The 27188-nt window shown below is 37.5% G+C and overlaps 2 protein-coding genes across 8 annotated transcripts in view; one reads left to right on the top strand and one right to left on the bottom strand.

Annotated features, from left to right (window-relative positions):
- LOC135165415 (protein numb) overlaps positions 1–21409 on the top strand; it is a 29644-nt gene extending 8235 nt beyond the window's left edge. Inside the window, exons 1-10 of one of the 4 annotated variants that reach the window (XM_064126679.1) lie at positions 5416–5824; positions 13693–13860; positions 14252–14323; positions 14746–14964; positions 15684–15870; positions 16642–16896; positions 17369–17389; positions 17630–17806; positions 18224–18496; positions 18681–21409. In XM_064126679.1, coding sequence (XP_063982749.1) covers positions 5750–5824; positions 13693–13860; positions 14252–14323; positions 14746–14964; positions 15684–15870; positions 16642–16896; positions 17369–17389; positions 17630–17806; positions 18224–18496; positions 18681–19156 — 1923 coding nt within the window. In that variant the 5' untranslated portion in view covers positions 5416–5749 and the 3' untranslated portion in view covers positions 19157–21409. Of the gene's footprint in view, positions 1–5415; positions 5825–13475; positions 13624–13692; positions 13861–14251; positions 14324–14745; positions 14965–15683; positions 15871–16641; positions 16897–17368; positions 17390–17629; positions 17807–18223; positions 18497–18680 lie in introns of those variants that run through there. The other 3 variants (XM_064126681.1, XM_064126682.1, XM_064126680.1) reach the window with 3 other exon arrangements.
- Positions 21410–22498: 1089 nt separating this feature from the next.
- LOC135165419 (tubulin-specific chaperone C) lies at positions 22499–27100 on the bottom strand. 4 transcript variants are annotated; one of them, XM_064126687.1, is made up of 3 exons: positions 26709–27100; positions 25701–25860; positions 22499–23796 (listed from the first exon to the last, which is right to left on the bottom strand). In XM_064126687.1, exon 3 carries the CDS (start codon positions 23676–23678, stop codon positions 22641–22643), a length of 1038 nt encoding a protein of 345 aa, XP_063982757.1. In that variant the 5' UTR covers positions 23679–23796; positions 25701–25860; positions 26709–27100; the 3' UTR covers positions 22499–22640. The 4 variants fall into 4 exon arrangements, with proteins under 4 accessions (XP_063982757.1, XP_063982759.1, XP_063982760.1 ...); XM_064126689.1 differs by lacking the exon at positions 26709–27100 and adding an exon at positions 26449–26468; XM_064126690.1 differs by lacking the exon at positions 26709–27100 and adding an exon at positions 26135–26150.
- Positions 27101–27188: the final 88 nt, after the last annotated feature.

Consider the following 27188-nt stretch of genomic DNA (forward strand, 5'->3'; position numbering starts at 1 on the left):
CCACGTAATCGATATCTGATGAATTTTATATTTCCATGATATACCACCACGGACTGAACTTTTCCCTTTTACTAAAATCAGGACATTTTTCAGATGCTTCTGAACATTAAATGAACTATCAGAAATAATTGATCAGTCGCCAGAAGTACGTAACAACCGTTCCTATTGGAGTTCACATTTCAAACTTCTCATCAAAAATTAATGTTCGGTTGTAATAGTTCTTTGTACGATTTGTATTTCTTTCATTCTTATGTTTCCACTTGAGATCGGAAAATATTTTTATGGGTGAAAATTCCAAGAAGTTTGGGGTATGATGTGTATGCTCTGTTTTCTTGGGTCCAAACAGAGGTACATGAGCGAGACGATTATTAATATGAGTCATAAGCTCAAGGTGTTGTATCCCTTATTATCACTTAAGTTATTTTTTCTGAAAAAATGAACCAGAGCGAATGTGCCTTTCCGAGCGTCTAGAAAAAAAGTAAAATATTTATTTTATTGGATTATTGTCTCAATAATTTACAAGCGATTTAAGTATCAACTTTAATTTTTTATTATCGCGCGCAGAAGGTATATCTTTTTCCTATGATGTCTCCAGATCAACTGACTTCTAGTGACCAAAGATTTCACCCTCTAGACCCATTTGACAAAAGGCCCTTATTCATTCATTCCTTTCTGTTTCTTCTCTGGTCCTATTTATTAAAATCATTATAGACATTTCTGTACTGTTTGGAGAAAAACTATAAAAACTATAACATACTGAGATGGATTGAAAACAGCTATAGACAGACGATTCATTTTTGTCCACACACATCAAGCACTCTCAATATATTTATTCCCAAATTTTAATCATTCAAAATTACCCCATCTCCCACAGTTCCAATAAAAAAATTGAGCTAAATCTAATTAGTCGTTTAATTATCGCAATAGGGTTTATTCATTTATTATTAAAATGAGAAAATGGCAATTAAAAGGTTGTTTTAAAAATCCGGTCTAATTGACCATTTAAGGAGGAGTATCGCATAAACCGAATAATTGGAGCGCCAACCGGTTACAATACGATTCATTGACCGTGCCGTTGTACAACAGAAATATTCCAACCCCCCCTGAATTTAGTTTCCCATACGCAGAGCGAGGTAGACGTAACACGGGGTGTCGTGGGAACTCTCCTCGCACCACTCGATATGAACCCAGTCATTTTTTTTTCTCCTCTCCATCTGACCCCCCCAGCACGATCAACTAACACCAGCGTGTTAATAAATTTCGAGTAAGACGTGGCGCTTCGAAAACAAATTCCGAGACAAATCGCGGGTTCGAGGCTGTCATGGGGATAATCGAATTTCAGAAGGGTGCGGGATGAAGTATCATTTTTTCACCCCCCAATGAACCATTGGAATTACTCACATTTGAGGTATTTCAGATAAGTAGGCGAAGGACTTTTAAAAAATTCAACAATTCATGAGAGTTCGACATTAACTGTCAAGGGAAGTATTAAACTCAGATGTATTAGTAACCCCTAAAAAATAAGGACCAACTAAGGGAAAAATTGTAGGTGGTGAATTTTTTTTTTTTAAACAAGTAGACGTTTCAGATTCTTTTTTATTGGATTATGGACAGGAGTTATTTAAATAATAGCAAAACAATTTGACTATGAACTTTAATCCTTTATTTATCGTATGCGGAAGGTATATCTTTCTCGTATGATGTCTCCAGATCAACTGACTCCTAGTGACCAAAGTTTTCACTCTAGACCCATTTGACAAAAGGCCCTTGTTTATTCATTTCTTCCCCTTCCTTCTCTGGTTATTTTTGTTAAAACTATTCTAAACATTTCAGTACTGTTGGATCAATCAATAATTGGATCAATCAATCTGACAAGTAAAATTGGTAAATTGTGTTTACCGCTATTAAATCGAAGCTCGATCATAATAAACATTTTACCATTTTACAGTATTGGATTATGAACAGGGATTGGATAAACAAAATCAAAACGATTCAACTATCAACTTTAAGTCTTTATTTACCGCACGTAAAAGGTATATCTTTCTCTTATGATGTCTCCAGATCAAGTGACTCTTAGTGACCAGTATTTACGCTCTAGACCCATTGGACAAAAGTCCTTTGTTTATTCATTCATTTCTGTTCCTTCTCTGGTTCTGTTTATTAAAACTATTCTAAACATTGATTTATTTATTTCGGTACTGTTCGGAGAAAAACTATAAAATACCGAAGTGGACTAAAATAGCTATAGATACAGGACTGTTACTACGACAACTCCAAATTCATCTATTTAATAAATTATTAATGCACCTTTGTCAACGTTTTTTCCTTAAAAAAAAATTTTCAACAATTGAAGAATGTTCAGTCTACTCGTTATTTAAATATTTCCCCCATTATCTTTACTCTCTTAACCTGTCGTTCATTAACCGCAAGTAATTAACGTTTGCCGATATATGTGTTCCCTCGTTGACGATAAATAAATTGTTTCAATGAGTGAAGTTTTAAATAGAAAAACTGTCAAATAACAGCAATGCATGAGGCTATAAACAACTCCATGGGTGCATTCTGAATAAGTAAAGCACCGGAAGGAAAGGTTAAACGATGCTGCCTGCCCCAGAAAAAAACCCCAAGACCGAGTTCAAGGTCTCATGTACTTAATTACCCCGATCCTAAGACCTGTGATACATATTCCTATCACCACGTCAAAGGCCAGAGCCACTCCATCGTGTCAAACGTAATTCGATTGTCCCTGTGAGTAATTCAATTGGCCGTTGGTGCAGCGCAAAGGGGAATACATGTGTCTCCATGTGTGTTTAGGGCTATCGATTCACCTTCAGCAAGTGAGAAATTGCTCGGAAGGTGAATGTTATCGAGGCTTTCACCTGCAATTTAATTACAAAATATTCGTTTTACCTTTTACGTGAAATTAATATTGGGCGGAAAATGGAACTCCTCTCGGGTTATGGAATTATTAGTTGAGTGATTTTTGATTGAACTAAAGGGGATGGGTTCACAAACATTTTAAAGTAATTATAATAATATTGGGGAATCGATAAACTCATTTTAGAAATTATATTAAAATTCATGAAGTGGGAAATTGTATTAAAATTAATTGAAAATCGTTGGATCCGTTTTGTTTAGGAGGGACATTCTAAAGGTTTGTCAATGAAAAATTATTTTTTCAGATAATAATGTTGTGATAAATTTAAAAAATTATGCAAATTTCTTATCGACGAAATCAGATGATTTCCACCGGCACTTATACAATGGCATGAAGTTCAGGTTTTCGTTAATTGAGTTAGGGCGTTGAAGTGCAATAGCGCGTGTCCGAGACGATTGGCTCAATCAAAACAGATGTAGTTGACAACCGCGGGGCATGACCCCGGTACTTGACCAATCTCAATCGTTTCGCGCGGCGTTTACATCAGCAGAATTCAACTGAGGCTGTTACCTATGTAACCGCTTCGTGACAATCAACCCAAGTGAGGGATTACATAGCGTGTCATGTGGCTAGGTGCACGTGAAGGTCCATATGGCACCTCGTGAGAATATTTTTTCATCGTTTACTCATGCGCTGGATATTCATAGTTATATCGCCACCTAGTTTTTATGATTGTGAGAATAATTTGAAAAAATTGCCTCATTATGGTAATGTTTTTCTTCAAAGAATAATATAGATTTTTCCATCACCCATTTTAATATAAACACGATCTAAAATATATTGACCTAAAAATGCAGTATCATGACCTTTTTCAAATTTTCAACACTCGCTCGAATGAATGAAATTGAAAATAAATAAAGTACTTGGTAAAAACAACTGTAACAACATTTCTGTAACAAAATTGTTTATTTTCACTGTGAAAATTCTACAATTTCATTTACTCCCAAAAAAGTTCACGATGAACATGAAAAATTTAATTCAAAATTTATCCAGTGGAATGCCGCTGAATGAACGCTGAATTTTCCCATTGAATTTTCCCCGATAAACCCCCATACTCTATCCATCGGATTTTCGTTGTGTCTCATCAGCAGATGTACAAACCCATTTGCCCCAGCAGCTGCACTCCCCACTACCGCCGCTTTTCAAAACTGCAACCCCCGTACCTGCCGTCTTCCTCCCCCCTCCCTTGGCAGCGCGACGGAGTAGAGCCCCCCCAGTCTCCAAGAAAAGTCTCTAAAAATCACCGCTAAAAATTCCAAAAATTATCACCTCCCCCCAAAAATAAAAGAAAGAATATCCTCTATTACCCTTACACCCAATAAAATTTTCACGGGCCCAATATACCCCGGGAACCCCCCGTGGGAATTGAGGTCGCACCACAAGGGCGCACCACCAAGTGCATCCGTCCCTGCAGCCGAGTCGCGATGGGTGAAACTCTCCAAGTATTCAGGCCTCTCGTACTTATTCACAAAACTCCAGCCAGTTCTTGTCGCATCGTTGAGGGAGGGGGTCTGGGGGTAGTTCCTTGTCGCTGACTCTCATCGTCCTCCAAGTTTATGAAATCCCTGTCAGGAGTAAATTCAAAAAGTCCCCCCGTCTACTGTTGTACCTTCGCAACTTTAAAAAACTCCCGAATGTCCCGCGAATTCGCGTGAAATCGTCACCGCGAAATTACCATCGACAGTTGCAACCGACTGATGATTACCAGTGACACTTTCAAGTTCAAGCTCGAGGAGTTCAATAAATGGTGAAGTGAAACTCGTGAAAATCGTCAATTAAAGGCCCCGAAGTATTAAAAAATTCAAACGTACTTTGGGTTCCGGTGGGGTCACCGGAAGCAGCCAAAGCGTGACGGCACAGACTCAACGGAAAAACGTGGGAACGTGGGGAATAATTCACGGAAAATAACAGTTGAATTTGAAAAATCAAAATCTGAAGGGAATCAAAATATTGGATAATTATCGTCCGAAAGAATGAGTGAAGTCAAACGAGTCCCGGATACTTCAAGGGCTTCAGCAGGAGAATGAAGAGGGCCAGCTTTGGAATATGAACGCTAAAGACAAGGAGAGAGTCCGTTGGGCGAGACCGGTCATATCCCACTCCTTCCACTGAGGGCGTGACGTCAGTTAGACCTGGTGCTTAACATCGTCTGAAGCAGTATGACCAGTTTTTGACCGAATGAGAGGAGAGAATATCACTGTTATAATGCACAAGAGGTTTTCTACCTGTTGTTGATCACGTCCTTTTATGACTTTCGCCGGTCGTCGAGACATTTCCTTTGTTCTTGTGGAGTTCAATAAATTCTACTCCTCCAAATTCGTCCATTATCGATAGGGATTTTATTCGCTGCTGTTAATGGATAATCTGTTGTCAGTGTTGTCACGGGATTTTTTGAAATTTTAAGTCCTCTCTGATAGGAGGGGAGATCTTCTGGGCCTGCGCAGGCCTTCACTAACCGCGTGCAACGATCACTGGATCAGTGCACGTCCGAGTGGCGGCGGACGTCTGTCCTCCATCGATTAATCATCAGTGATCTGTCAGTGAGACTGTGGATAATAAATAGTTGGATTAAAAAGTATCTGATAACATGGAATTATCGAGTGCTTTGTTGTTAATGAGTTGTGCCATCGAAGGGCGTTGATTGCGACTGGAAATCGTGGATTTTCATTGGATATTGGTTATAGTGCTGTTGAGAGTTACTAAACGTTGTGAAAACATTCGACGAGGTGAGAAGTTACACGGAGGTGGATTAACGGGGACGCTTTTGGTGGATACAAGTTGCTAATTGGGGTGGTTTATTTGGAATACGACATGGGTAATCATCCCTCCGCCCACCAGCCTCTCGAGAGGGCCACCAGCTACGGGGGAAATGTCCTCAGATTATCGGTATGTTTTTTTTTTGGAGATATTTGGAAATTGTGGGGTGTGAGATGCGGGGGATCGTCGACGTTTTTTTTTTGCATCTTCGCGTCAGGGGGATTCAGAAAGGGGAGATGAGAAATGAGAGTTGTTGGAGCTCTTGGAGAAAAACGTAACTGAATGTCGAGGTGTGATTTCAAGTGGGATAAAGTTGAGAGAATACAAGAACTGTTGGCAAAAAGAAATATGATCCTGTGAGGTGTGTCACTGCGAATTTCTAATCAAGGGCCAGATGACTCACGTGACGTCATTGATTTTTGTAATTGCAGCCAACAATTCTTTGATTTTGAGGAAAGCCAATATCCGATATTTGGGTACCATTACTACTAATCAAAATTTGGTAAAAATTGTGTAAGAATATCATAGCTAAATTTTGACAACGTGACATAAAAATGAAGGTCAAATTCACACTCATTTTGAGGTGGGACGAGTTCTTAATTTCTCCGAATTCTCACAATCATTTGTTAGAAACAGTTGTCAGGATTGTTCAAAATTGAAGCACGTTAATCTCTTCCACTACCTTTTTATGGTCATTATACTTTTAGTAGAGAAATCCTTCACAATTGTGAAGAATAAGCAGTTTTGTGACGCCCCGAACGGCCCATTGGTGACCACATTCGACAAGGAACTTATTATTTACAGAAGAAACCCCACGTGCCATTGGTATTTTCTATGGTTCCCCGTGGCCTCATCTGTAGGATCAACAATTCAGAATACACATACTATCGATGTGTGCACAGTTTTCACGCTTTAACAATCGTTTTGATGAATTTTCCACAATCCAATACGTTGATTGCAACCCTTAAGAGAGGAATTTATTGATTACGTAGAGAACTGTAGGGTGTGTCGGGGGTTTTATTGGGTCCCGAGAGATATTAGGTACCTTCCAGATGTCCTCTGAAGTGTGCCGGTGAAGATGAGACAGCTGTGCAGCCTAAAGTCTCTGATACCATCTGTTTTTTTCCTGAATTTTTCTCCGGAAAATGCCTGCTTCCGTCACTCAATATTTGAGTCCTTTTCGAGGTAATTTCATGATTTTTTTTCGGAAGCTAGGATCCAAATTTTCTCACCAAAACCACCCCAACAGGATGAGAAGTTTTTGTCATTTTTTTTCCCCTAGAAATTTTATTCCATCTCTTCTCATTTGAAACTAAAAAATCTCGTTTGATATCCTTTTAATGGGAATTTCAGTCCCACCAGGCAATACGAAATAGAAAGATTGTCCACATCTTTTTTATTTCGTATTCCCTATTGGTCCTCACGTTCCTCAGCCCAGTGGTTCTCAACCCACCTCCACAAACTCAATAAATTCCTCTCTTATTGTGTGCAATCCCATTACGTTGTTCCCTTTCGTCGTAAAATTTGTAAATTGTTGGATGAAAAAATAGAATGCAAAAAGAAATCCTGCTGAGTGGAAAGTAATGAGGTGGATGTAGAGAACAATAATCCTATTTTTTCGCACACGCTGTGCACTGTGCAATCAACAGTGAGATCATTATAACTACGTCAAGGACACTAATGTCTGATTAAAATCTAAAAAAAAATATTATGGAAGAACAGTTTCTGTTGAATTATCTCTCGTAAGGAGCAGCATTGAACAATAATAAAATCACTTGATTAATAAAATCGCTTTACTAATGATGATGACGATACGATTATGAATGAAAATTGGAACTGATGAATCGTTGAAACCCGGAAAATCTGCTGAATTTTCGTTCCAAAATTTGAGGAAACAATTGACGCAATCAATTGGAAAATTAATAAAATAGTTCATATATTTTTTTTTAGTTTTGATGAACGCTTATTATTATGGTAAATGGTATCTATGTCGATTATAGATGGTACATGTAAATTGATCGTGGAATAAAGAAAAGATAATTCCAAGAGGAATATTGTCAAGTGAAAAGGTTGCGGGGCGTAGACAGAGAACAATAATCCTAGTTTTTCACACACCCCGTCCACTAGGCAATCGACAGTCAGATCATTATGCCCACGTCAAGGACACTAAAGTCTAGTTATAGCAAAAATATCACTTCTCCACTCGTCCCACTATTCAGTCAACAAACCTCACATTAATTCGCAAAATTCAGAAGAAGGGGAATTTGATGACAAAAAAAATCACGTGTGCCGATGCAATTTCCGTTGTACGACGTAAGACAAAAGCCAACATTTTGTCATTTCCCCATGAATTTGGAAAATAATCTGAGCGTTGATAACGGAGAGGAGATAATTGTAGGAAAAATAAAATCTTGAGTTTTGTGACATCGCGTGATGCGCATGGGTACTGCAATTTTTGATGCAACGACTTGCGTAGATACCGGACGATTGTGCAATTTTTTTTTAAGAGGATGAGAATTTTATTTCTCGGTTTTTTATGATGAGTTTTTGTTCAAGAAAATGTAGGCATTTATGACAGTGCAATTTTAAAAATTTTTTTCTAACAGTTGAAAAAATATTCATGAAAGACAAGTTGGTCTAGTTTTTCCCCTTTAATGAGGCTAGTAAACTAGTAGATTAAAGTGAATGAGCTATTTGGAATATTTTTTGACAAACTTTGTCAATAGTAATGCCCTCATGTCAGAAAATCTTTATCGCACTTGTTGCCGAGACACTATTTTCTGAGAATATTAATGTAAAAATTGCTTCCTAGAAAAAAAATCTTGCGATTTTTTCTCGCGCAGAGAGGTTAATAGAAAAATGTAAAAAGACGGTTTGAGAATTTATCAGAATTTTCATGAGCAACACTGATAGTGGGGAATCGCGTCCGAGACGCATTGGGGTACATAAACTATCGTAAAACGTGTAAAACTCGATGGTACGGTTCGACGAGCTCTCGCAACAGGTTTTCGTACCTGGGGATTCAACTCAAGGATAACTGGTATCTATGTACTGGAATCTACATGATTTATCAGAGAGGGCTCTTCATTAAACCCCTCCTGTACTTCTCGAACGTTAAATGAAGGAGTGAAATGTCAATTCGTTGGAACAAGTGTTTCATTCGTGAGGTTGAGGTTGACAATACAATGAATGTAACGTGTGGTTGCCTGGGGCACTCTGACAATGGAAACTACTGTGACTGATGGCATCAATTCATATGGCAATGTGTTTTTCCAGCATTCCGCTTTTGTACTAACTTTCTCGCATGCATTGCACCTGCTCACCCAAGACCAATGGTGAAAGGATTATTACAGTGAGTCGGTGTCACATGTATGGAGTACAGAGTACTGCAATGGCGCGGGTTAGTTTATTCACTAGTGTTGAAATTTCTGTTTAGGGGAGATGAACTCGTTTTTCTTTCTAATGGAAGCTTTGTCATCGTTGTTATGTATGTTCGAAATTTTTATGTGGATATCTGCATATGGTCTATACACTTTATAGCATATGTACATATGTATGTATGTATGAGTTTATGTAGTATATGGTCTATGTGGTCTACTAAAGACTCTACATATAGCTATACGAGTGGATACAACATTTTTCTTTTCGATTTTTTTTATTATCGCATTTTACGAATTTTCGGTTTCTCTTTTATATATTCAGTAGTAATACCCCAAGACCTTCAAAATTATCGGATATTTCTCGAGAGTTTCGTTGCGTAGCAACGAGAGGGATAAGTTTCGCAGGTTAAAAAACCCGAGCGCGAAGCGCGAGGGTTTTTCTGCGAATCTTATCCCGATCGGTGCTACGCAGGGAAACTGGAGGGAAATATCCGATTAATTTTGAAGGTCGAGGGGTATTTGGCTGGATTATTTTTTTCATTCCAATTTTAAACAATCAAATGTGTGGCATTTCACGTCATATAGTATGGTTTTTCACTCGTAGTTGTGGCTTCTCCAGCGTATATTTTCTGTCTGCACAAAATGCAGAGAATTGTTTCCAAATTGTGGCTTTTGTCTTCACTGTATTATTAGGAACATTATTTCTAATTTTTTGATCAATAATCTCCAAGGATTCTCCTCCAAATCTGCTCATGTCGAGGTAAAGTCTTTGAACTTGATTTTTTGTAATGACAGTTTTGGGGTTTGAAACGCGTTCAAATTGTTTATCGGATATTTTCATTGCTTAGCAACAAACAGGGAAATATCCGAAAAATATCCGAAGTAAAACTCTCTTACTTGTACCACGTGACGGGAAATGCCATCATTTGATTGGTTGAAATTGGGATGAAAAAAATAATCAATAAAAGTTATTGAGAAATATTCAGTAAAATTACATAAATTTTTATGTTTTGTAGAGTCAAGTGGGGTTAAAGGAAAATTACGAAGCTGGCACGTAATATTTTCAGTGTTCTGGGTGTTTATCGGAATCGCGTTTGAAAAATTACGATACAGTTGCATTAATTTTCCGATTCAATTTCGTAATTGACTAGTCAACTGTTTCTTTCGTAATTTTTATTGATCATCAGTCGGTGTAGGGTGAGTGTATTTTTTTGAAGGGACGTTTCTCGGTGAGACTTGACCCGACAATTTGTGGGCATAATAATCCAAAAGGAAATCCATATCGAATAGTCTCTTGGATTGGTATCGAATAATCGAAATTTAAAAAATTGCCGATAGATTGTTAACAAAGTTCAAACTTTCAAAAAATTGCAGTTGGTAAAGTACTTTAGCAGCCCCTTTCTATAAAAAAAATATAATCTTTTTTCAGATTAGAAATTTTTTTTATCCTTTTAGTAAAAAATTAAAAATTCGGCCTGCAAAGTTTTAATAATAGAATCATTAGAAAATCGTGACAATTTAATCTATCGCTTATCGTGACATTTACTTGAAACCTCTGTAAAAATATCTTTACAACATATTTTCCCTCAGCAACTGTAGCCCCGAAACATTAAATTTTCAAATTCCTCACACCGTTTAAAATTTCTTTCACCATTCATCCGATATCCGAATTCCTCACGTCCTGAGTCATCACCAGGGTTCGTTGAGTGACTAACGCGGCATCGAGGAATAATGCATACTCCATATAATAATGCTGAAACAATTTAATGCTTGAGGTACTTTGTGTCCCACTCACTAATGAGTTACGAAAATTACGTTCACATCAGGGACATCAGCGTTTAGTTGTCTCCACCTCGTCTCGTATTGATTATCGAGGTAACGGGTGAATGGATTCGAGGGACTGATGAGAAGACGCGTGTGGGATGGTTTAACATCCGGTGAGGCTTTCACCGTTTACAACTTCTGTTTCGTTACATTGACAACGCTCTTCAAGAGGACTTCTCTGAGGATTTGCTACACGTGAGGCTTTTATTATCGTAGATGAACGCGTGATCGTTCAGGAGCGATGGGGATTTCAGGGGATTATGAGATTATTCCATTGGCCACTTGTACTTTACCAAGTTTATTCAGGTCTCATTATTGTGGTAAATCGCTGGATTGGATCAATTTAAATACAGTCATTATTAGAATCCCCGTTTAATTGAACTATATAATGCTTTTTGTCAGCAATTTATTCTGCACAGGTTTTACTAGAGAGTATCTGCATCACGAACTTTAATATCTTATCGGTGATAAGATTTTTTCACATGTAGACTCAACACGTCAATTCCTGGATGGAGATTATTTTCTGACAATCGTCATTTCCGCTGGAAATTGGATAAATGATCAAATCCAATTTCTACATTTTCATATACTATTACTTGTAGATAATCATATGATCAGATTTTTTTTCTATTAATTACTGACTTCATTTCTAAATATTCCATAGTAAAACTTGATAGACAATGAATGAAAGTTTAGTTTTAAAAAACCACGTGATCACGCGTGACGGAAAAATTAAAATCGAGGGATCGGTTTTATGAAAAACATGGTTCGACGTATTTTTGGAAATGACTACGAATTTGTTTCCACGTGTGTTAATATGGAATTATTTATTCGAAGGGAGTGCCTTCACATATTCTTACGTCCGCTCTATCAATTTCGTTTATAAATAAAGCAGCCTTGTGAGGGTTTGCGTTATGGGTCACAAAGTTGACATCTTTACACGGAGAGTCTACCTTTGATACCTGTTCCCTTTTTCCACACTATGGCACGCTGTCTATTGATTTATCTACATATATATTTTTGAAGTTTTCGATTTCATCTGCAGAGAAGACCTTATTCGTCAGAAGCGATTGACTGAAAAATAGGTGCCATTGAAAATGTCTGTTTACTTTATATAAATTTAAAAAATGTCAATTTTTGCGGAAAAATTCAGGTAAAATTTCATTTTTTATGGCAGATAAACAAGAATTTTGTGTTTTTCGTGAGTGTTTAAGTGCAAATAAAAATTGCCGGCAATTTTCACGTTATTCCTTTACATCTCTTGACATCTTCGAATTTTTTGTCAGTTGTCTCGGAATATTAAATTCAACTTTCTGATTTTCACAGATTTTTCTATAAAATTGTGAAATTCCAATAATTCTTTTCCCATGAAGCTTGTATCATCATTTCCTGTAGCATAAATTGTGCGAATCTTTCAAACTATTCCTCTTATGGCTGCGTCATGATTAGCATATTTAGAAAAGAAAAATTTAGAAAAGATAGTCACCTTGTCAACTCTAACATTTAATTTCAACAATATTCATTTTGCCTCGTTCTCCTTCAACTGCCTCCAATGCAACCCCCGAACTTTCACGTGAATCAATAGGAGTAGTCCTACAAGTTGGAAATTGACTCATCTCCTTTAGTCATCAAAAAGAACTTGACATGTCTCAAGAAACTTTATTATAGAAAGTACATGTATCTCTCCATAAGTGGAAGGAAAGTACCAACTATGTTTGGCATGAGTATCTTCTTCCTAAACAATTTGTAAATAACAACACGAAAGACTGATTACAAAAAGATTTTAATGTGAGTGTGTTCGTTTATAACTAGATTCATAATGCGTGAACTTTGCAATATTGACAATGTTCATTTTCCATGCACAGAATGAAATGTGGAGAAAGCTTTGACAGAAAATCCTGTTGGATCTCCTGACAATTCTATTAATTTTTCGTTGATTTAATTGGAAAACTTTGTACAAATTAAACCAAACAAATTTTACACAAATTATCTCGGCAGACTAGGCACATGTTATTGTAGTATTGCATATATTAAAATGAGCAAATCACAAGGTTGAATAGCAGAATGTGGACTTTACACTATACGATGAGTAATGGGGATGATATTACAGTCAGAAGACAATAGTTCTTGAGACTAAATTCATTGTTGCAAAATTACCAAGCGCACAATAGCTGACGCTAAAATAAAAAAAAATCCACTAAGAAATTGTAGATTCTTCAAAAAGATGAGGACAATTGATTTCTATGTTGTTTGTTTTAGGAAAAATCTATTGACATTAAATTATGCTTGATGCGATAAATTGCTTCCTTATTATTGATAAATCATACTGTTTATATTTTATCACACATTTCATTACTCCCAGGGCCCTGCCACAAACAATCTTGATCCCCTCAAGTTTTAATGAAAGTGAATGCGCTTGATATTTCGTCTTTGATGATGAAACTACCCCGGGATTGTGCCGCGACTTCCCCAGCAAAGCATTGCAGGTTACCCCCGACATTGGCCCCGGAGGGGGGCTTGATATGTCGTTGAATTAGGGGAGATTCTGGTCGTCGTTCATAAAGCCCCCGAGGGGTAAAAACCCATTATAAAAAGATTCTTTGGGAACTAGCCTCAAGATTCGATCACAGGCTTTTCGACTGCAGACTCTGATATCCCCTTCGTCCGTACTCTCTGAACCCTCTGGGAGAATTTGTAAAGAATTCTCCGGACACTGTGAGAATGGTAAATTCCGCTTCATCGGGGTGATTGGGGAAAACTATACTGAATATTTCTTTTCACGTTTATTTGCAGAAACGGGAGAAGAGATCACCGGGAAAACGAATGGATCGATTGAGGAGAAGCTTCAGGGACAGCTTTCGGAGAAGGAAAGATGCACATATTCCGGAGTCTAGTAAACCCCATCAGTGGCAGTCCGATGAGAGTGCTGTGAGATCTGCTACTTGTGCATTTCATGTTAAAGTAAGTACATTACAAGATAAGATTATTTGTAAAAATATATATTTACGGCATAAACGTAATTGTTTTATGAAAAAGTTCTCAAGTACACAAAACAGTTACACCAAAAAAAATTTTACACTTGAAAAGTCCATAAATTTAACTTCCGAGTATTATCTTTAAATCAATTAAAATAGTTCAAATGAATTTAAAAATGAGGGTGAAGAATAGATAAATGAGTTAACTAAATTTTGGTTTGAGAAGTTCTTTCCGTGTCATCAAGTACTTGTCTCTGTATTCAAGATGATTCGTGGAATGATTTTCTATTTGTGTAGTTGGACGTTAGTGTCTTGATTTGAACCTCATTTGACCCTGAATTTCCGGACCTAATCAACTCAATTGATTTTTCTTCCAGTATTTGGGTTGTGTGGAAGTGTTCGAGTCTAGGGGAATGCAGGTCTGCGAGGAGGCACTGAAAGTACTGAGGGTGAGAATCATTTAACATAATTAGCAAAAAATTGTTCAGTTAAAACTGGTTAAAATCAATGAAATCCAGCTTATCCCAGTTACACCCAGATAAATCAGTAACGAAGTGGTAAGACAGTTCAAATCGATTAAGGCCTCAGCTCAATTTTCGAGAAATATCTCTGAATGCAGAAGAGAGCGAAATTTTCGTAATAACATTTTTCTATAGAACTAACGAAGCGCTATAGAAAAGCTCCTGACAAAAATGTGGCCACAACGCTTAACGTTTTAATTTTGAGATATTCGGTACAAAAAAAATCTGGTCCGATTATTTTTGACAAATTATTTTTTTAGTTTAAGTAAGATTTGTCTGAAAACCACTTGTGTTCTCCTAGTGTACGTGAATTGAATTCAATTTTCTCATTGTCCTTTAAATTTCGGCAGAATTCGAGAAGAAGACCCGTGAGAGCGATACTGCATGTCTCGGGTGATGGATTGAGGGTGGTTGAGGATGAAACTAAAGGTCTCATTGTCGATCAAACTATCGAGAAAGTTTCATTCTGCGCACCTGACAGAAACCACGAGAAAGGATTCAGCTATATCTGCAGAGATGGAACCACCAAGCGATGGATGTGTCATGGGTTCTTGGCACTGAAAGAGACGGTGAGTCATCGATTTCAGATAGATTCCAATAGAGAACAAGCGTTTCTTATGCCCCTCTTCAGGAGAAACCGCTCATTATTGTTCAGACAATATGATTCAACAGTACTTCTGATAAATTAACATTCACCTGTTTTTTACGTGCCAGGGGCATAAAAATGACATCATCTGTTGTATTTTTCCCTTCTCATGTTGCCTTTTTTTTTCTCGGAAAGGGTCACCGGATAGATTGTTGTCCATCAGGTTGCTTGGGAAAATTTTGTTCAATGAGCGAGATTTTGATGGATCAAAGGGGAACAACTGGATTGGTCGGTTTTTATCCTGAGTAAATCAGTTCAGAAATAATCAAGAATGAGATATGAGATTTGACAGGTTTGGCCAGGGTATTTTGTCCTGCAAGAGCAAGAAAGATTACGATCCAATGCAGTTTTAAAGTCCCACCCAGTGTTCATGCGAATTTGGGACGTAATGACCAAAATAAATCAATATGAAACATCCTATGAAACATTATCCACATTTATGGGATTAGATTTTTTTATTGTATCATTCACCTATCAGGCTTATCAGTTACCAAGGTTTCATTAATTTTTAATAGAGCAGAACAAAAAAACAAATTTTCTCGCTCAAGATGTTGAGCAGAATATTTGTCTCAGATTATTTTATGTAAATTGAGTGTTCTCACAATGTACTTATATTCAATCTTATATAATTTTGGTATAAAGGGAGAAAGATTAAGCCACGCTGTGGGATGTGCATTCGCCGCTTGTTTGGAGCGGAAACAACGTAGGGACAAGGAGTGCAGTGTCACCATGACCTTTGACACCCGGACCTCGACATTCACGAGAAGTGGCAGTTTCAGGCAACCGAGTCTTACGGAAAGGCTGCAGGATAGTCGAGAAAGAGCAGTTGGTAGGTTGACTACATATTTCAGCATTCATGTTATTCAAACTCAAAGGAAGCCAGTATTCTCATTAAGTCAACGAATGTCGGTGTTGAGGGGCTTTTCTGGGCAGACACTCTATCCATACTTTATATTTCAAGAAGCATAGCTATTCTTATTCAACTAATGTAATAATAGTTCATGTTTATTAAGTATTTTTGGGGTAGAAGCAAAGAATTATAAAAAAAACAAACAAATAACTGGTGAAGCAGTACACCAGGTCGAAATGATTTTGATGTTCCCTTAATTTTTCATTAATCCCAATAGTTTCTGACCACTTAAAATTCAATTGAGAAGTGGTAAAATATTTTAAAGTGGCTCTACGCTGACTGCCAACTTAAAGACTATGGAGAACTGAAAAAAAATGCAGAAAACTCGATTACGAAAGTCTGTATATAGATCTCCTGGTGTGCAATGCGACACAGCAGAGCAGCGTAGTCGGTCCATGATACCGCAATAAGGAATACGGAGTAGGATGGGACCGTAGCAAGTCTAGTTCGCTTTAGAGGAATGGAAAAGCGTAAATAGAATAGGGAAGTGGGAAAATTGCTCTTGTATTGCATATAATATAATTATTTTTCCAAATAAATTAGCAATATGCTTTCAAGTGAATTCCGAATGACTTTTTGGCCTCGATAAGGAAGTTTAAATAAATGTATTCTGCAGCTTCCCCTCGTCATTATTATTGAGAATGACTATAACAACAAATACCTAATGACTATTTCCTATTGCAATTGCAGATGTTCCACCAGTCAGACAAGTGCACAACCCCTTTGCAATAGAACGGCCACATGCGACCCCATCAATGCTGGAACGCCAGGGGTCATTCCGTGGATTTAATCAATTGAATCAGGCATCACCATTCAAACGACAACTGAGTCTGCGCGTCAATGATCTTCCCAGCAATTTAGAACGGACACGTAGCCATAGTTTAGAACCCACCGATCTCACACGTCTGCCACCGCTGCCGCACATAATGCCCCTTAGACCTCCAGGTAAACATCGTTACAATCATTCCCCCTTTTATGCACAACCAATAATGTTATGGTTCGATTTCATGGAACTCACCAGGTACTTCACAGGAATGGGATTTATCCATTTTTAATACTTCAATAACATGACACATATCGCAGAGTCAATAAAACAACTAAACAAATTCTATACTAATTTTTATTATGACAACAATAAATAAACGGCGTCCTATAGAATCAGTCACGACCAAATGGAATTCTCAAAGAAAATCGAATAAAATTTTTCACTGAATTCACTATATTTTAGGAAGAATCTCTTTTATGCAAATGAATCAATTTCATTACAAACTATCTACCTAATACTCATAGCATCCTCACATTGATGTAAAAAATCACAAATTCCATGGACATGTTAATTAACAAAGTTGTGTCACAAGACTTAATTCTGCAAAAAAAAAATGTTGAAAATAATGCTTCGATTTTTCTTTCAAAGCAGACTTTGATGGATATGGCGAAGGTCATTCTCTCATTACGCTAATTATTCCCTCAATGTTAAGTCATCCTAAGAAATGCATCCCCCTGTATTAGTACCTAGTAGTAAGCAAAGCATCCTTGACCCCAATAATTTTGTCACCCTGAGAGCAACCGTTGTACTAGCTTTCGTATGAAAGAATAATAGTTTCATTTATTCCCAAGTCAATGAGACTCAAAGGAAGTGATAATGTCTCGCTTCAACAGTTATTCATTGATATTTCAGTGAGTCCGATACCTGAAATATCGCCCAGTGGACAGGACAGTCTCTCAGCACTGTGCGCACACATATCCCATGATCTCCAACTTTTATCGAGACAAGATGACTTTGGACCGCTGCCATCAAACTCGGCGTTGAACTCTGCAACAGAGCAACTATTCACATCCACTACTACAGCACAAGGTAATAGGTTTACTCAGAAAAAGCCGCCGGAGAGATTCGGGAATTTGAGTTGCTTTCGTTACACAAATGGTGGGGATGAGTTGTTAAAAAGCTCGCAACAACTAAAGTCAGGGGAATGACGTATTCAAATGAGCACAACTTTTTGGTTGTCATTCGTTTATTTATTTCAACAGTCTCAACAACTATAATTTAGCTCATCCAGTTATTTTAATGGTAATATTTAATTATGGTGTTTATAATCAATTTTAACTGAATGAATAAATAATGGATAAATAATTCATTCGTAAAAAACTGGCATATAAGAAACGAATGAAGGTATTAGGTATTAGGTTTAAAGGGACCTCGTCAACTCTCAAAGGCTGTCAAATTTCCAGCTGGAGTTGAATAATTTATAACCACAAGTATATAAATTTCCAGTGAAAACCAGTTCATCCCTCGACGATCTGAACCTTCAGAACGACTCGAGTACTTTGAACAACAACATAAACAAGAATTCAAACATAAATAATAATGACGAGGACATGAACGTCACTATAAGCACAACCCAAGTTGAAGTGACCTGGAGAGATGGCCAGTCCCCAGTGATAACGAACCCCCGGCTCACTCCAGTTCTCAACTCCACCTGCAATTTGACACCAATAATGAGCAGAAGCCACGCCACGACATTAGTATCGACACCAGCCCTCTCAGGTACAGCCATTGGAATAATCATATTATTTAAAATATTTTCCTAGAAAGTAGATTGTTATTTTTTGCATCCCTAATCGCTCTCTTGTTTACGCATTGAAGTCTGGCATTTCGTCGATTTTTCCATTTTCTAATCAACTGTTCTTCTCAACTCTACTTAAATCCCAAAATCCTTTATCTCTCTCAGGCAGTGCAGTGGGTCCCTTCGGTACTCCCCCAACAGGCAGTCCAGCCTTCAGCACAGCTTCCACCTCCTCCATGGGTAGTTCCATCCCCTCAACCGCCAACAGATCCCCCATCCCCATGAATCAAATAACTCCAGTGACAAGTTCACCAAATGTCAGTGGATCGACAACAATCTCCACCGATACAAGCGCCATTGAAAAAATCACTACGACAGACCTACCGAGACCTGATCAGTGGCTTGGCAGTGTCACTGGTGCTGTGGCACCTGTGCAAACACCCAGAAGAGCACCACCTCTTCATGCACGAGCGTTGTCACTGGGCTCGGCAAATGTACCCGGTTCTACTGGTGCTAGACCCAATGATCCATTTGACGCCGAATGGGCAGAAATAGCAGCCAGAAATCTCAGACAAGCCAATGCTGCTACCAATCCATTCATTGTTCCCAATGCAACTCAAGCCTTTCAGGTGCAATTGTAGCGTCAGGAATTTACTAACAGCATCGCTGATTTCTACAGAAAGTTTATTTAGGAAGAATAGGGGAGGCTTCTCTGAGGTGGCAAATTGAAAATTTAAAAATATGACCTTCGCGTCCTGGTTATTCTTTATATTTTTATTGTTCGACATTTTCCTCGATTGCCCGTTCAATTTGACGCTGGCCTGGGGCCTCTGAAAATTGTGATTATAGACAGGCTTGGAAGAAGATGAGAAAAACCTAGCGATTTTGTCAGACAAGTCGATTAGTAGTTTTTCGTTGAAATGCAATTTTTGCCACCTCAGTGATGAAAAAAAGCTCATTTTCGAAATGAATATAATCCGAAATAACCGTGCACTGTGGTATACTCTTGAGCTAGTCCTAGAAGCGCACAAAAGCACAGTTACTTACGACTAAAGATGAATAACTTAATAAAAAATTTAAATAAAGAACGAGAAAAAATAAACTCGACTAATGAGATATTATGACCAACCGCTTTCAGTCGAATATGAGCGGCACTTGTTGATATATTACGCTTTAATGCCGCATTTGTGTACTAAATAATTAAAATATAATGCTGATGGATATGTAAAAAAGAGATTAATGAACAAAATGAGGCGAGAAAAATTAGGAGAAATTGATTTGAAAAATCAGTTCTTTTGCGATGATGGAAAAATGACAGGGGGGGAATTATTATATTTATATGCACTATCAAGAAAAACTCTGCACGACGTTGATTATTAAAAATTGATAAAAGGAGAATGCATAATGATGTACTTAGGCTTCCTTCCTAGAAAATCGATTTATATAAATAAATAGTTGATAACCTACAGGCATGGAAATGAAATTATAAAGAGAACACTCGTACAGTATTTGATCGAGTTAACAATAATCGATTTATTAACCGTTGGGCTCATTGTTACAAACAAAAACAAATATATATTATATATGAAGATAATGAGTAATGACGTCGTGAGGGGGATGGGGTAGAATGGAATTGTTTGCTGAGAAAAATGTCAGAGATGATTCAAAACTTCGATCGCGGAATAATGAAAAAAAACCATCGATGAAATTTCTTGTGAAAAAGGAGTCGGGATTTCTTGAAACAAATTTTCTCAAATAATGCCATTGCCTTTGACAAATTCTATGAAAAGTTGTAAAGCTAGATTCAGCCAGTTTTTACTAGATATTTCATAGACAAAGATCAAAGGACAATTAATTTTTCTAGAGCATGCTGTGGACATTTGTTTACATTTCATTATACTTGTTGAATTTTTTTTTCATAAAATAGATGAAACGAGAAAAATTGCGTATAGGATGAATCAACAGCAATAGATATTGTTCAACAGTAATTCTTTTTCTTTGAATAATCCGTATTGAAAAAAATCATCCTATCAAAAATCTTTATTGAAAACCAATAAAAATAAATCAACATTTGTTTAATAAAATCAATGGACATCAGGAGCTTTTTCCATTGAATTAAAAAAAAATCTTGGATGAATGTTCAGCAGGCCCGGAACGTCTTCATGCTGTTCGACATTTTTGTCAGACCGATCTATGAATCAAAAAAATGTTTAAATGATCCATTTTGCCCCAACATGCACGCAAATTTTATCAGTATTGGCGTCACGTGGCTTTCTACCCAGAGAATAAAACTAGGGACGCACCTTTTTGGATTATCTTTTTATCGAAAAAAATCTGGTGAAATTGCAAGGAAAGTGATGCAGAAGACGATCAAAATGTATGGTGGATATGAACGATTGCCTCAAGTGGAAAAGAAGCTGAGTGTGAATTTTTTTTAGATAAAAAATTCCATTTCTTTTGGACGCTTCCCAACTTTATTATATATGCATTGTACATAGAAAAACTAGTTATTTAATTAACTATAAATTAAATGATTGTACATTACGGGGAATTTATTTGGAAAACTCAAGAATTGAGAATTAAGCGTCGGAGAAATGGCAGATCACTCATGAATGATGAGATTTTTTCAATTTAAAAGAGCGATAAATTTATCATGTACTTACCCGAGCTGCTGTGCTCCTATGATAACTGGTAAGACTTAAAGGAGACTATGAATACATATTAAAATAATGCAGGTATTAAACTTCAGTTTTTTACTCTTCACGTGGGCAAAAAGTTATAGCAAACAGAGCGAAACATATTATGGAGATGAAATTAGTAGAATCAGATTCTACTGATATTTCTCCATAAAATCGTTTTCCCTAAATATTTTCCATTAAAAAAAATAAAGAAAAGTCGCAGGGTTCTTCAACAAAAACCCTAATGAAAAATTAAAAGCTAATAAAATTTTCAATAGCAGTTCTACAGAACTACAGAGAAAAATTTTATTGACTTTGTCGAATTTTTCTGCAAAAATGTTTCGTCTGTTCTATGATTTCTCTCAGTTCCTTATTGAGCACGCTATTGCACCTATTTACTACATTCCTAAACGAAAATAGTATTCCTCTCGATGATGAGGCTCGTGTGCTCATCATCGGGAATATTTCATTGTTAGTGAAGTAAAGAGAATGAAGGTATGAAAAACAATGTTTTTCAATCATACAGAAAAAAAGGGAAATCACTCTCTGTCTCTCTCATTGTTAATTAGTTTAATTACAATTAAATTATTATCGAGGAGTGCTGTAATGATTCATCGGATGGATGATTTTAGGCGGGAGAACTGGAAGGTGAATTAACAAAAAAAAACGTACAATAAATCAAAAGTAAATTAAATGGAGTAAGAATAACTCATTTAAGCACAACTGGTACTTACGACTTTGTGTACTTAAGGACGATGCATAAGTAAATGTAAAAAATGGGGAGGGGGGGATGACTATTGCCATTGGAGAATTGAGAGTTTAGTGGAAGGTATCTTTAACTCGTCTACTGTACAAATTATTTTCATTACGTTCTACTTGAAATTTTTTCCTCGTGGTTGAGAGAAGTTCCTTTCTCTCCCTGTTTCTCATATTTTTTTCCTCGTTTGGTACTGAGATACTTGGGAGGAGCAATGTCAGGATTGTTGAAGGAAGAGGAGAGGAGAGTCGGTGTATATAATTGTGTGAGAGAGTTTAAGAAATGTGGATTATTTTATAATTGAAAAATGGATAATAGATGATGAGATAATTCCGTCGAATAATGTAACTTGTTCGTTCTGCAATGTAACAGCGACTGTAAAAATATGGTTTATTATAACATTTGTTGTGATTATGAAAAATTTATTTGTCTCTTTACTTCATCCCTTGTGTTTTTCATTCCAATTGATTACAAATTTCTCGCTGAAATTTCTGCTCTACTCAATTTATCAAAAACATCCCAGGAATTCCAATGAAAAAACACCAGTCCTCTGTCAATTCATAAATTACGTGCATTTATTAATCTCCTGTAAAAGCGCAAAAATACACGTGTAAATGACATAATTAAATCAACATCTCTGCCACATCTCCATGATAATAAAAAAAATCCAATAGACCTATCACCCTGTCCTCAAACCTCCCAACTTTTGACTCTTTGTTCACTCTTTATGATTCCCCAATTTGGCGATTGTTTCTCATAACTCAACCAATTAAAATCATCGACCGAGTCCCAATTATTAATTTTAATATCCAGCCCAGCTAGTTTAAAATGACTCTCCTGATCCTCATAACTCCAGTTGTAAGGTGCCACCCTTATCTTGGTGCAATCCTCAATAATAGCTCTACTCGTCACATGAAGATAAATGGACAAGTCCGATGAGGAGTGGAGTCGAAACTGTTGACAGGCGAATGCAAATGTCGACTGTGTGCAGTTGTGGGCAAATACTGATGACGATACTGGTCCAATCAGGACTGTGCACTGTTTCAGGTTGACCATATGAACCGTTGAAGGTGCACCATAAATAACAACAGTACATCTCTTCAGATCAGATAGTAAAACGTCATTTTTATTGACGTTTTCAGCATCGAGGATCAATCGTTCGTCGGTTTTTCCAGTTATTGTGCTCGAACTGTCATTGAATTTGCCAATTGGATCGTTATTCTGTCTCGTGGTGCCATTGCCCATGCCCTCAGAGAGGGTCAGGTCTTTGAGGCCATCAGTGACATCAATGGTTTTCGTGTCTGACGGTTTTTTTAATACTCTTCTATTTTTGAAGCCAAATTTTTTCTTTGGGAGAAGCTTCATCTCCAACTCAGCAGTTTCGGTCTCAAGATGTTGAAGACTCTCCTGGGCGCGTCTTATGTCGTAAACCTTAAGGAATATTTTCGACTGCGAGAGGTAATTCTTGAGGGTCAGGATCTCTTTACTGGCTTTGTCGAAGAGATTTGGGAGGGAGGCAGTTGGAGTTGATGAGGCTGACTCCAGGAGGGATTTTATCTTACTGCAGGAGGCATAGAAGGCGTCCTGGAAATAACCCAATTGCTCGCTGTCAACAGTTAGCTGTTGTTTCTCCTCTCTTCTGCGCTCAATTATCGTCTTACGCTCCCGGTCACGCTTGTTGATGCGCTCCGGAAGGCTGTCGGTGCCTATTAGGTTCGAGGACTCCATTATTTGGTGACAGCTATTTTCCAGGGATCGGTGGAGACGCTGGTGTGGGACCGCCGGCTGACATAGGTTTCAGTTTTTTCACCAGGGGCTGATAATCTGGCATAGGCTTCGCGTATTGCTGCAAAATAGAGGTAAAAGAGGGGTGAATTAAAGCATGAAGGGGTTTGCCTGGATTTTTATAGACAAAGATAGACAACGGAGGGCAATTTTTCTCTTTTCTGAGGATAGCTATGTACTTCGGAGATTTTTTTAACCAAAAATTTATGCTGTTATCTAGCTTTTTCTTTGGAATGAATGATACTTTTTGGAGTAATCGTTAGAGAGCATAATTTAGAGAGCAATTAGGTTTAAAAAACTATTCACTGCATTAACTGGCTCTAAAAAAATGAGATCGAAGGACCGTTTCACCATTTGATGCAATCACACAGTAACATTTTGAAAATGGGAAATGCAACATAAGCAAACTAACGATAAACATAAAAAGGGCCATAGGAGATAGTTTTTTGGTAATCATACCTCGAAAGGAAGACTTTTGTCGTCCGGAGTAAATAATTTCAGCAAAATATAACCGACCGCAGTACCACTACCCACCAAAAGCAATATTTTTCCGGTAGCCATGAAGCATTTGTATTAATTAACTCGAATAATCAATTGAAACAGTCATTAATCGATTAATTAAACCCTTCCAACACGCTAATTATTGTAAGGGCGGAATTATTCAGACCTTTTGAGGTCGAAAATGGAGATATAAATTCTCCGAATAGGTTAAAGCCCGGTTGGAGGGATTTTTTTCCCGAGCGATTTTACGCCCTCCGACTTTGCGGTCGAGGCACGAACCTGGCGCCCGACTATCACAGTGTCGGTAACCGCGGAATCGGCAGAACCCCAGGGCCAAATATCGAAGTGGGGCTTGTAGGGGCCCCCAAAAATTATTTCATTTTTTCTCAATATAGAAATTTCATGGGACAATTCGTTATCTCTGTAGGAGGGGCGGGTGGGCAGAAAAGGGGGATGATGTACCGAAAAAGTCATCCACATTTCTCCACTCCTCACATCACCTTCAAAGATGGTGTCATGCGGTCATAACAAAAAATCTTGAGCCTCATATCCACACGTAAATTTCAACCCCAGTTTTCTACCCTCATTACCCCCTTTTCAAGCTAGTCGACTGGCTAATGAAAACATCTATCCACAGGTGTATTTAGGTCGAGTCAGAGGGTGATTCTGAGTCGATCTGTACCTCTCAAATTCAGCCCAACTTTTCCACCCTCACTGCATTTTTCCACGTTTATTACCCCTTCTCCAAGTCGAAAGGATAATAATAAAATCTACTCACAGGTGTATTTGGAACGAGTCAGGGGACGATTCTGAATCCATCTGCCCCTTTTTATTTCAACCCCATTGTTCCACCCTCAATACCCCATTTCCAAGGTGGCCGATAGGGGTATAACACAATTTATTTACTGGTTTGTGTAGATCAATTGAAAAGTGTGATTCTGGACAGATCTATTGCAAATGGGATAATGGTTGAAAACAAAAAAAAAAAGAGAGAGAGTTGCCTCCTAATCATCACTAGGTGAAGCTTTCGACTATGCTGTACCTCGCAATTGCATACCAGCATTTGTTTTGTCTCATTCATCGACTTGCTCTTTTGCTGTTTTAGGGTTCTCCACGTAGATACTATCAATAGTTTGGCTGTGATGTTTATTAATCCTCGTATCCTCATATGAGAACACGAGTGGACCTACATTTTTAAGTGGGTTCCGAACCACTGGGGGATAATGGGTAAATGATCAGACGTGTGAATCCCGTTTTATTTCTTTTATTTTATACGGTGGAAAGGCACAACTCTCTGCTTCGTTTCCTGAAAGGAACTAACTAAAAGACTGAAGGGATATAACACCCTGGACCTGATATCTCTCATCATAGAATGTCATTCTCGAATTTGGAAATTGAAAATGGTGGGCTATACAGTGTGCTCAGTCCCAAACTCTAAACTATTCGTTTAATTACACTACTTACGCTACGAAAAAAGGATGATTTGTGGTCTAATTCTGCGTTTTTCTCCAGGTCAACTCGTCAAACTCTCTGATCTTATTATTCTCACTGCTGATCGTCTCTCCGATCATGTAATAGCTTTCGAGGATCCTCGGCCAATTCTCGGACATGTAGTGTCGAAAATCTAATGGAAAGACAAAAACCAAAATGAAAATGAAAACTTTACAGAACTCATTTTTTCTAATAAATTAGTAGTTTGCTTTTGAATGGTTATTTTGGAGATCATGGGTGAGTGTATTTGGAATCCCGCACTTGAAAAATTGTCCGAAAGTTCACTTTTGGGGTAATTCGAGGTATTCGACGGTTTCAGTAATCGTCATAAAAATCAAATTAACTGAAACCGATATCATAATTATCTTTTAAGTACAACATGGTGGAATTGAAACAAACATTCTAACCTATAATTGAATTCAATTGGAGTATCTGGACATTGAAAGACTTCCAAAATTCTGATTCTCAAAAATCGTAACTGTTTTCAAATTTTCTTTTTTCTCTACATTCTAAGTTTTCCTCTAACCTCGAAATACTTTGTACTTTCTTTTAACTACTAAATGAATTATTATCAATAACATTGGAGTGTTGATTGAACATCAACGGACCTAGAACTTTTTTATGGCCAAAAGCTATCGTTTGAACTTAATTTCAGATTTTTATCTTCAATATTTAAGTTATGAGTTTAATGCTTTGACTGTCCAAGTATTGGTGTATTCACCCCACGAATTTTGGGACAATTGATGAATGAAATTCGTTGATGGAGGAACTTCCTGGTGTTGTTCCTGGTTAATGGCTGAGAAGTTGTGAATTATTCAAGTAGAATTGTCCGAGTAGAAACCAAAGAACACAAAGAGAGACTAAGGGTTGAAATGACGAATTGCACAGCAGAATCAAGTCGTCTGTAGGTACCAGAGTATTCCCTGATGTCATATACCAAGCATTAACCTCAAATTTGGGGGATGAACAGCCCATACTGACCTTGAGACCGATTCATCCGCGTCCAAACGACATAAGAAGCCCAAAGAAATGTCAAGTCCACCAGAAGGAATCCCTTTCCGAACGTCCACAATATCTTAGATGATTGTCTCTTTGGTTCCTTGATTAGCATGCTTGCACTGTCGGCATAACAAATGATACTGGATAACATATATCAAAATAACCCAAAAATCTTGGCATCACTCGATGAGATGATGAATGAGGGGTAAAAAATGGGACCAAACACTGGAAAATTTGGAATTGTTATAGCTTCACCTTCACAAAAAAAATTCACCACTCAATATTTTTCAGCTTTTGTTGCCTCAATGACAATTAAGTGGGCGCACGTGTCCCCCTTACACTCATTAATTTTTCGAGTATTTTTTATTCGTCTGTCTCACTCTCATATGGGTGGGGAACAACGCCACCTACTCTCTGTCTCTTCAAAAACGATTTTCCGTCTCCCTTTGGGTACCCGTCGAT

This window comes from Diachasmimorpha longicaudata, chromosome 8 (genome assembly GCF_034640455.1).
Source record: "Diachasmimorpha longicaudata isolate KC_UGA_2023 chromosome 8, iyDiaLong2, whole genome shotgun sequence".
In the NCBI taxonomy this organism is placed as follows: domain Eukaryota; kingdom Metazoa; phylum Arthropoda; class Insecta; order Hymenoptera; family Braconidae; genus Diachasmimorpha; species Diachasmimorpha longicaudata.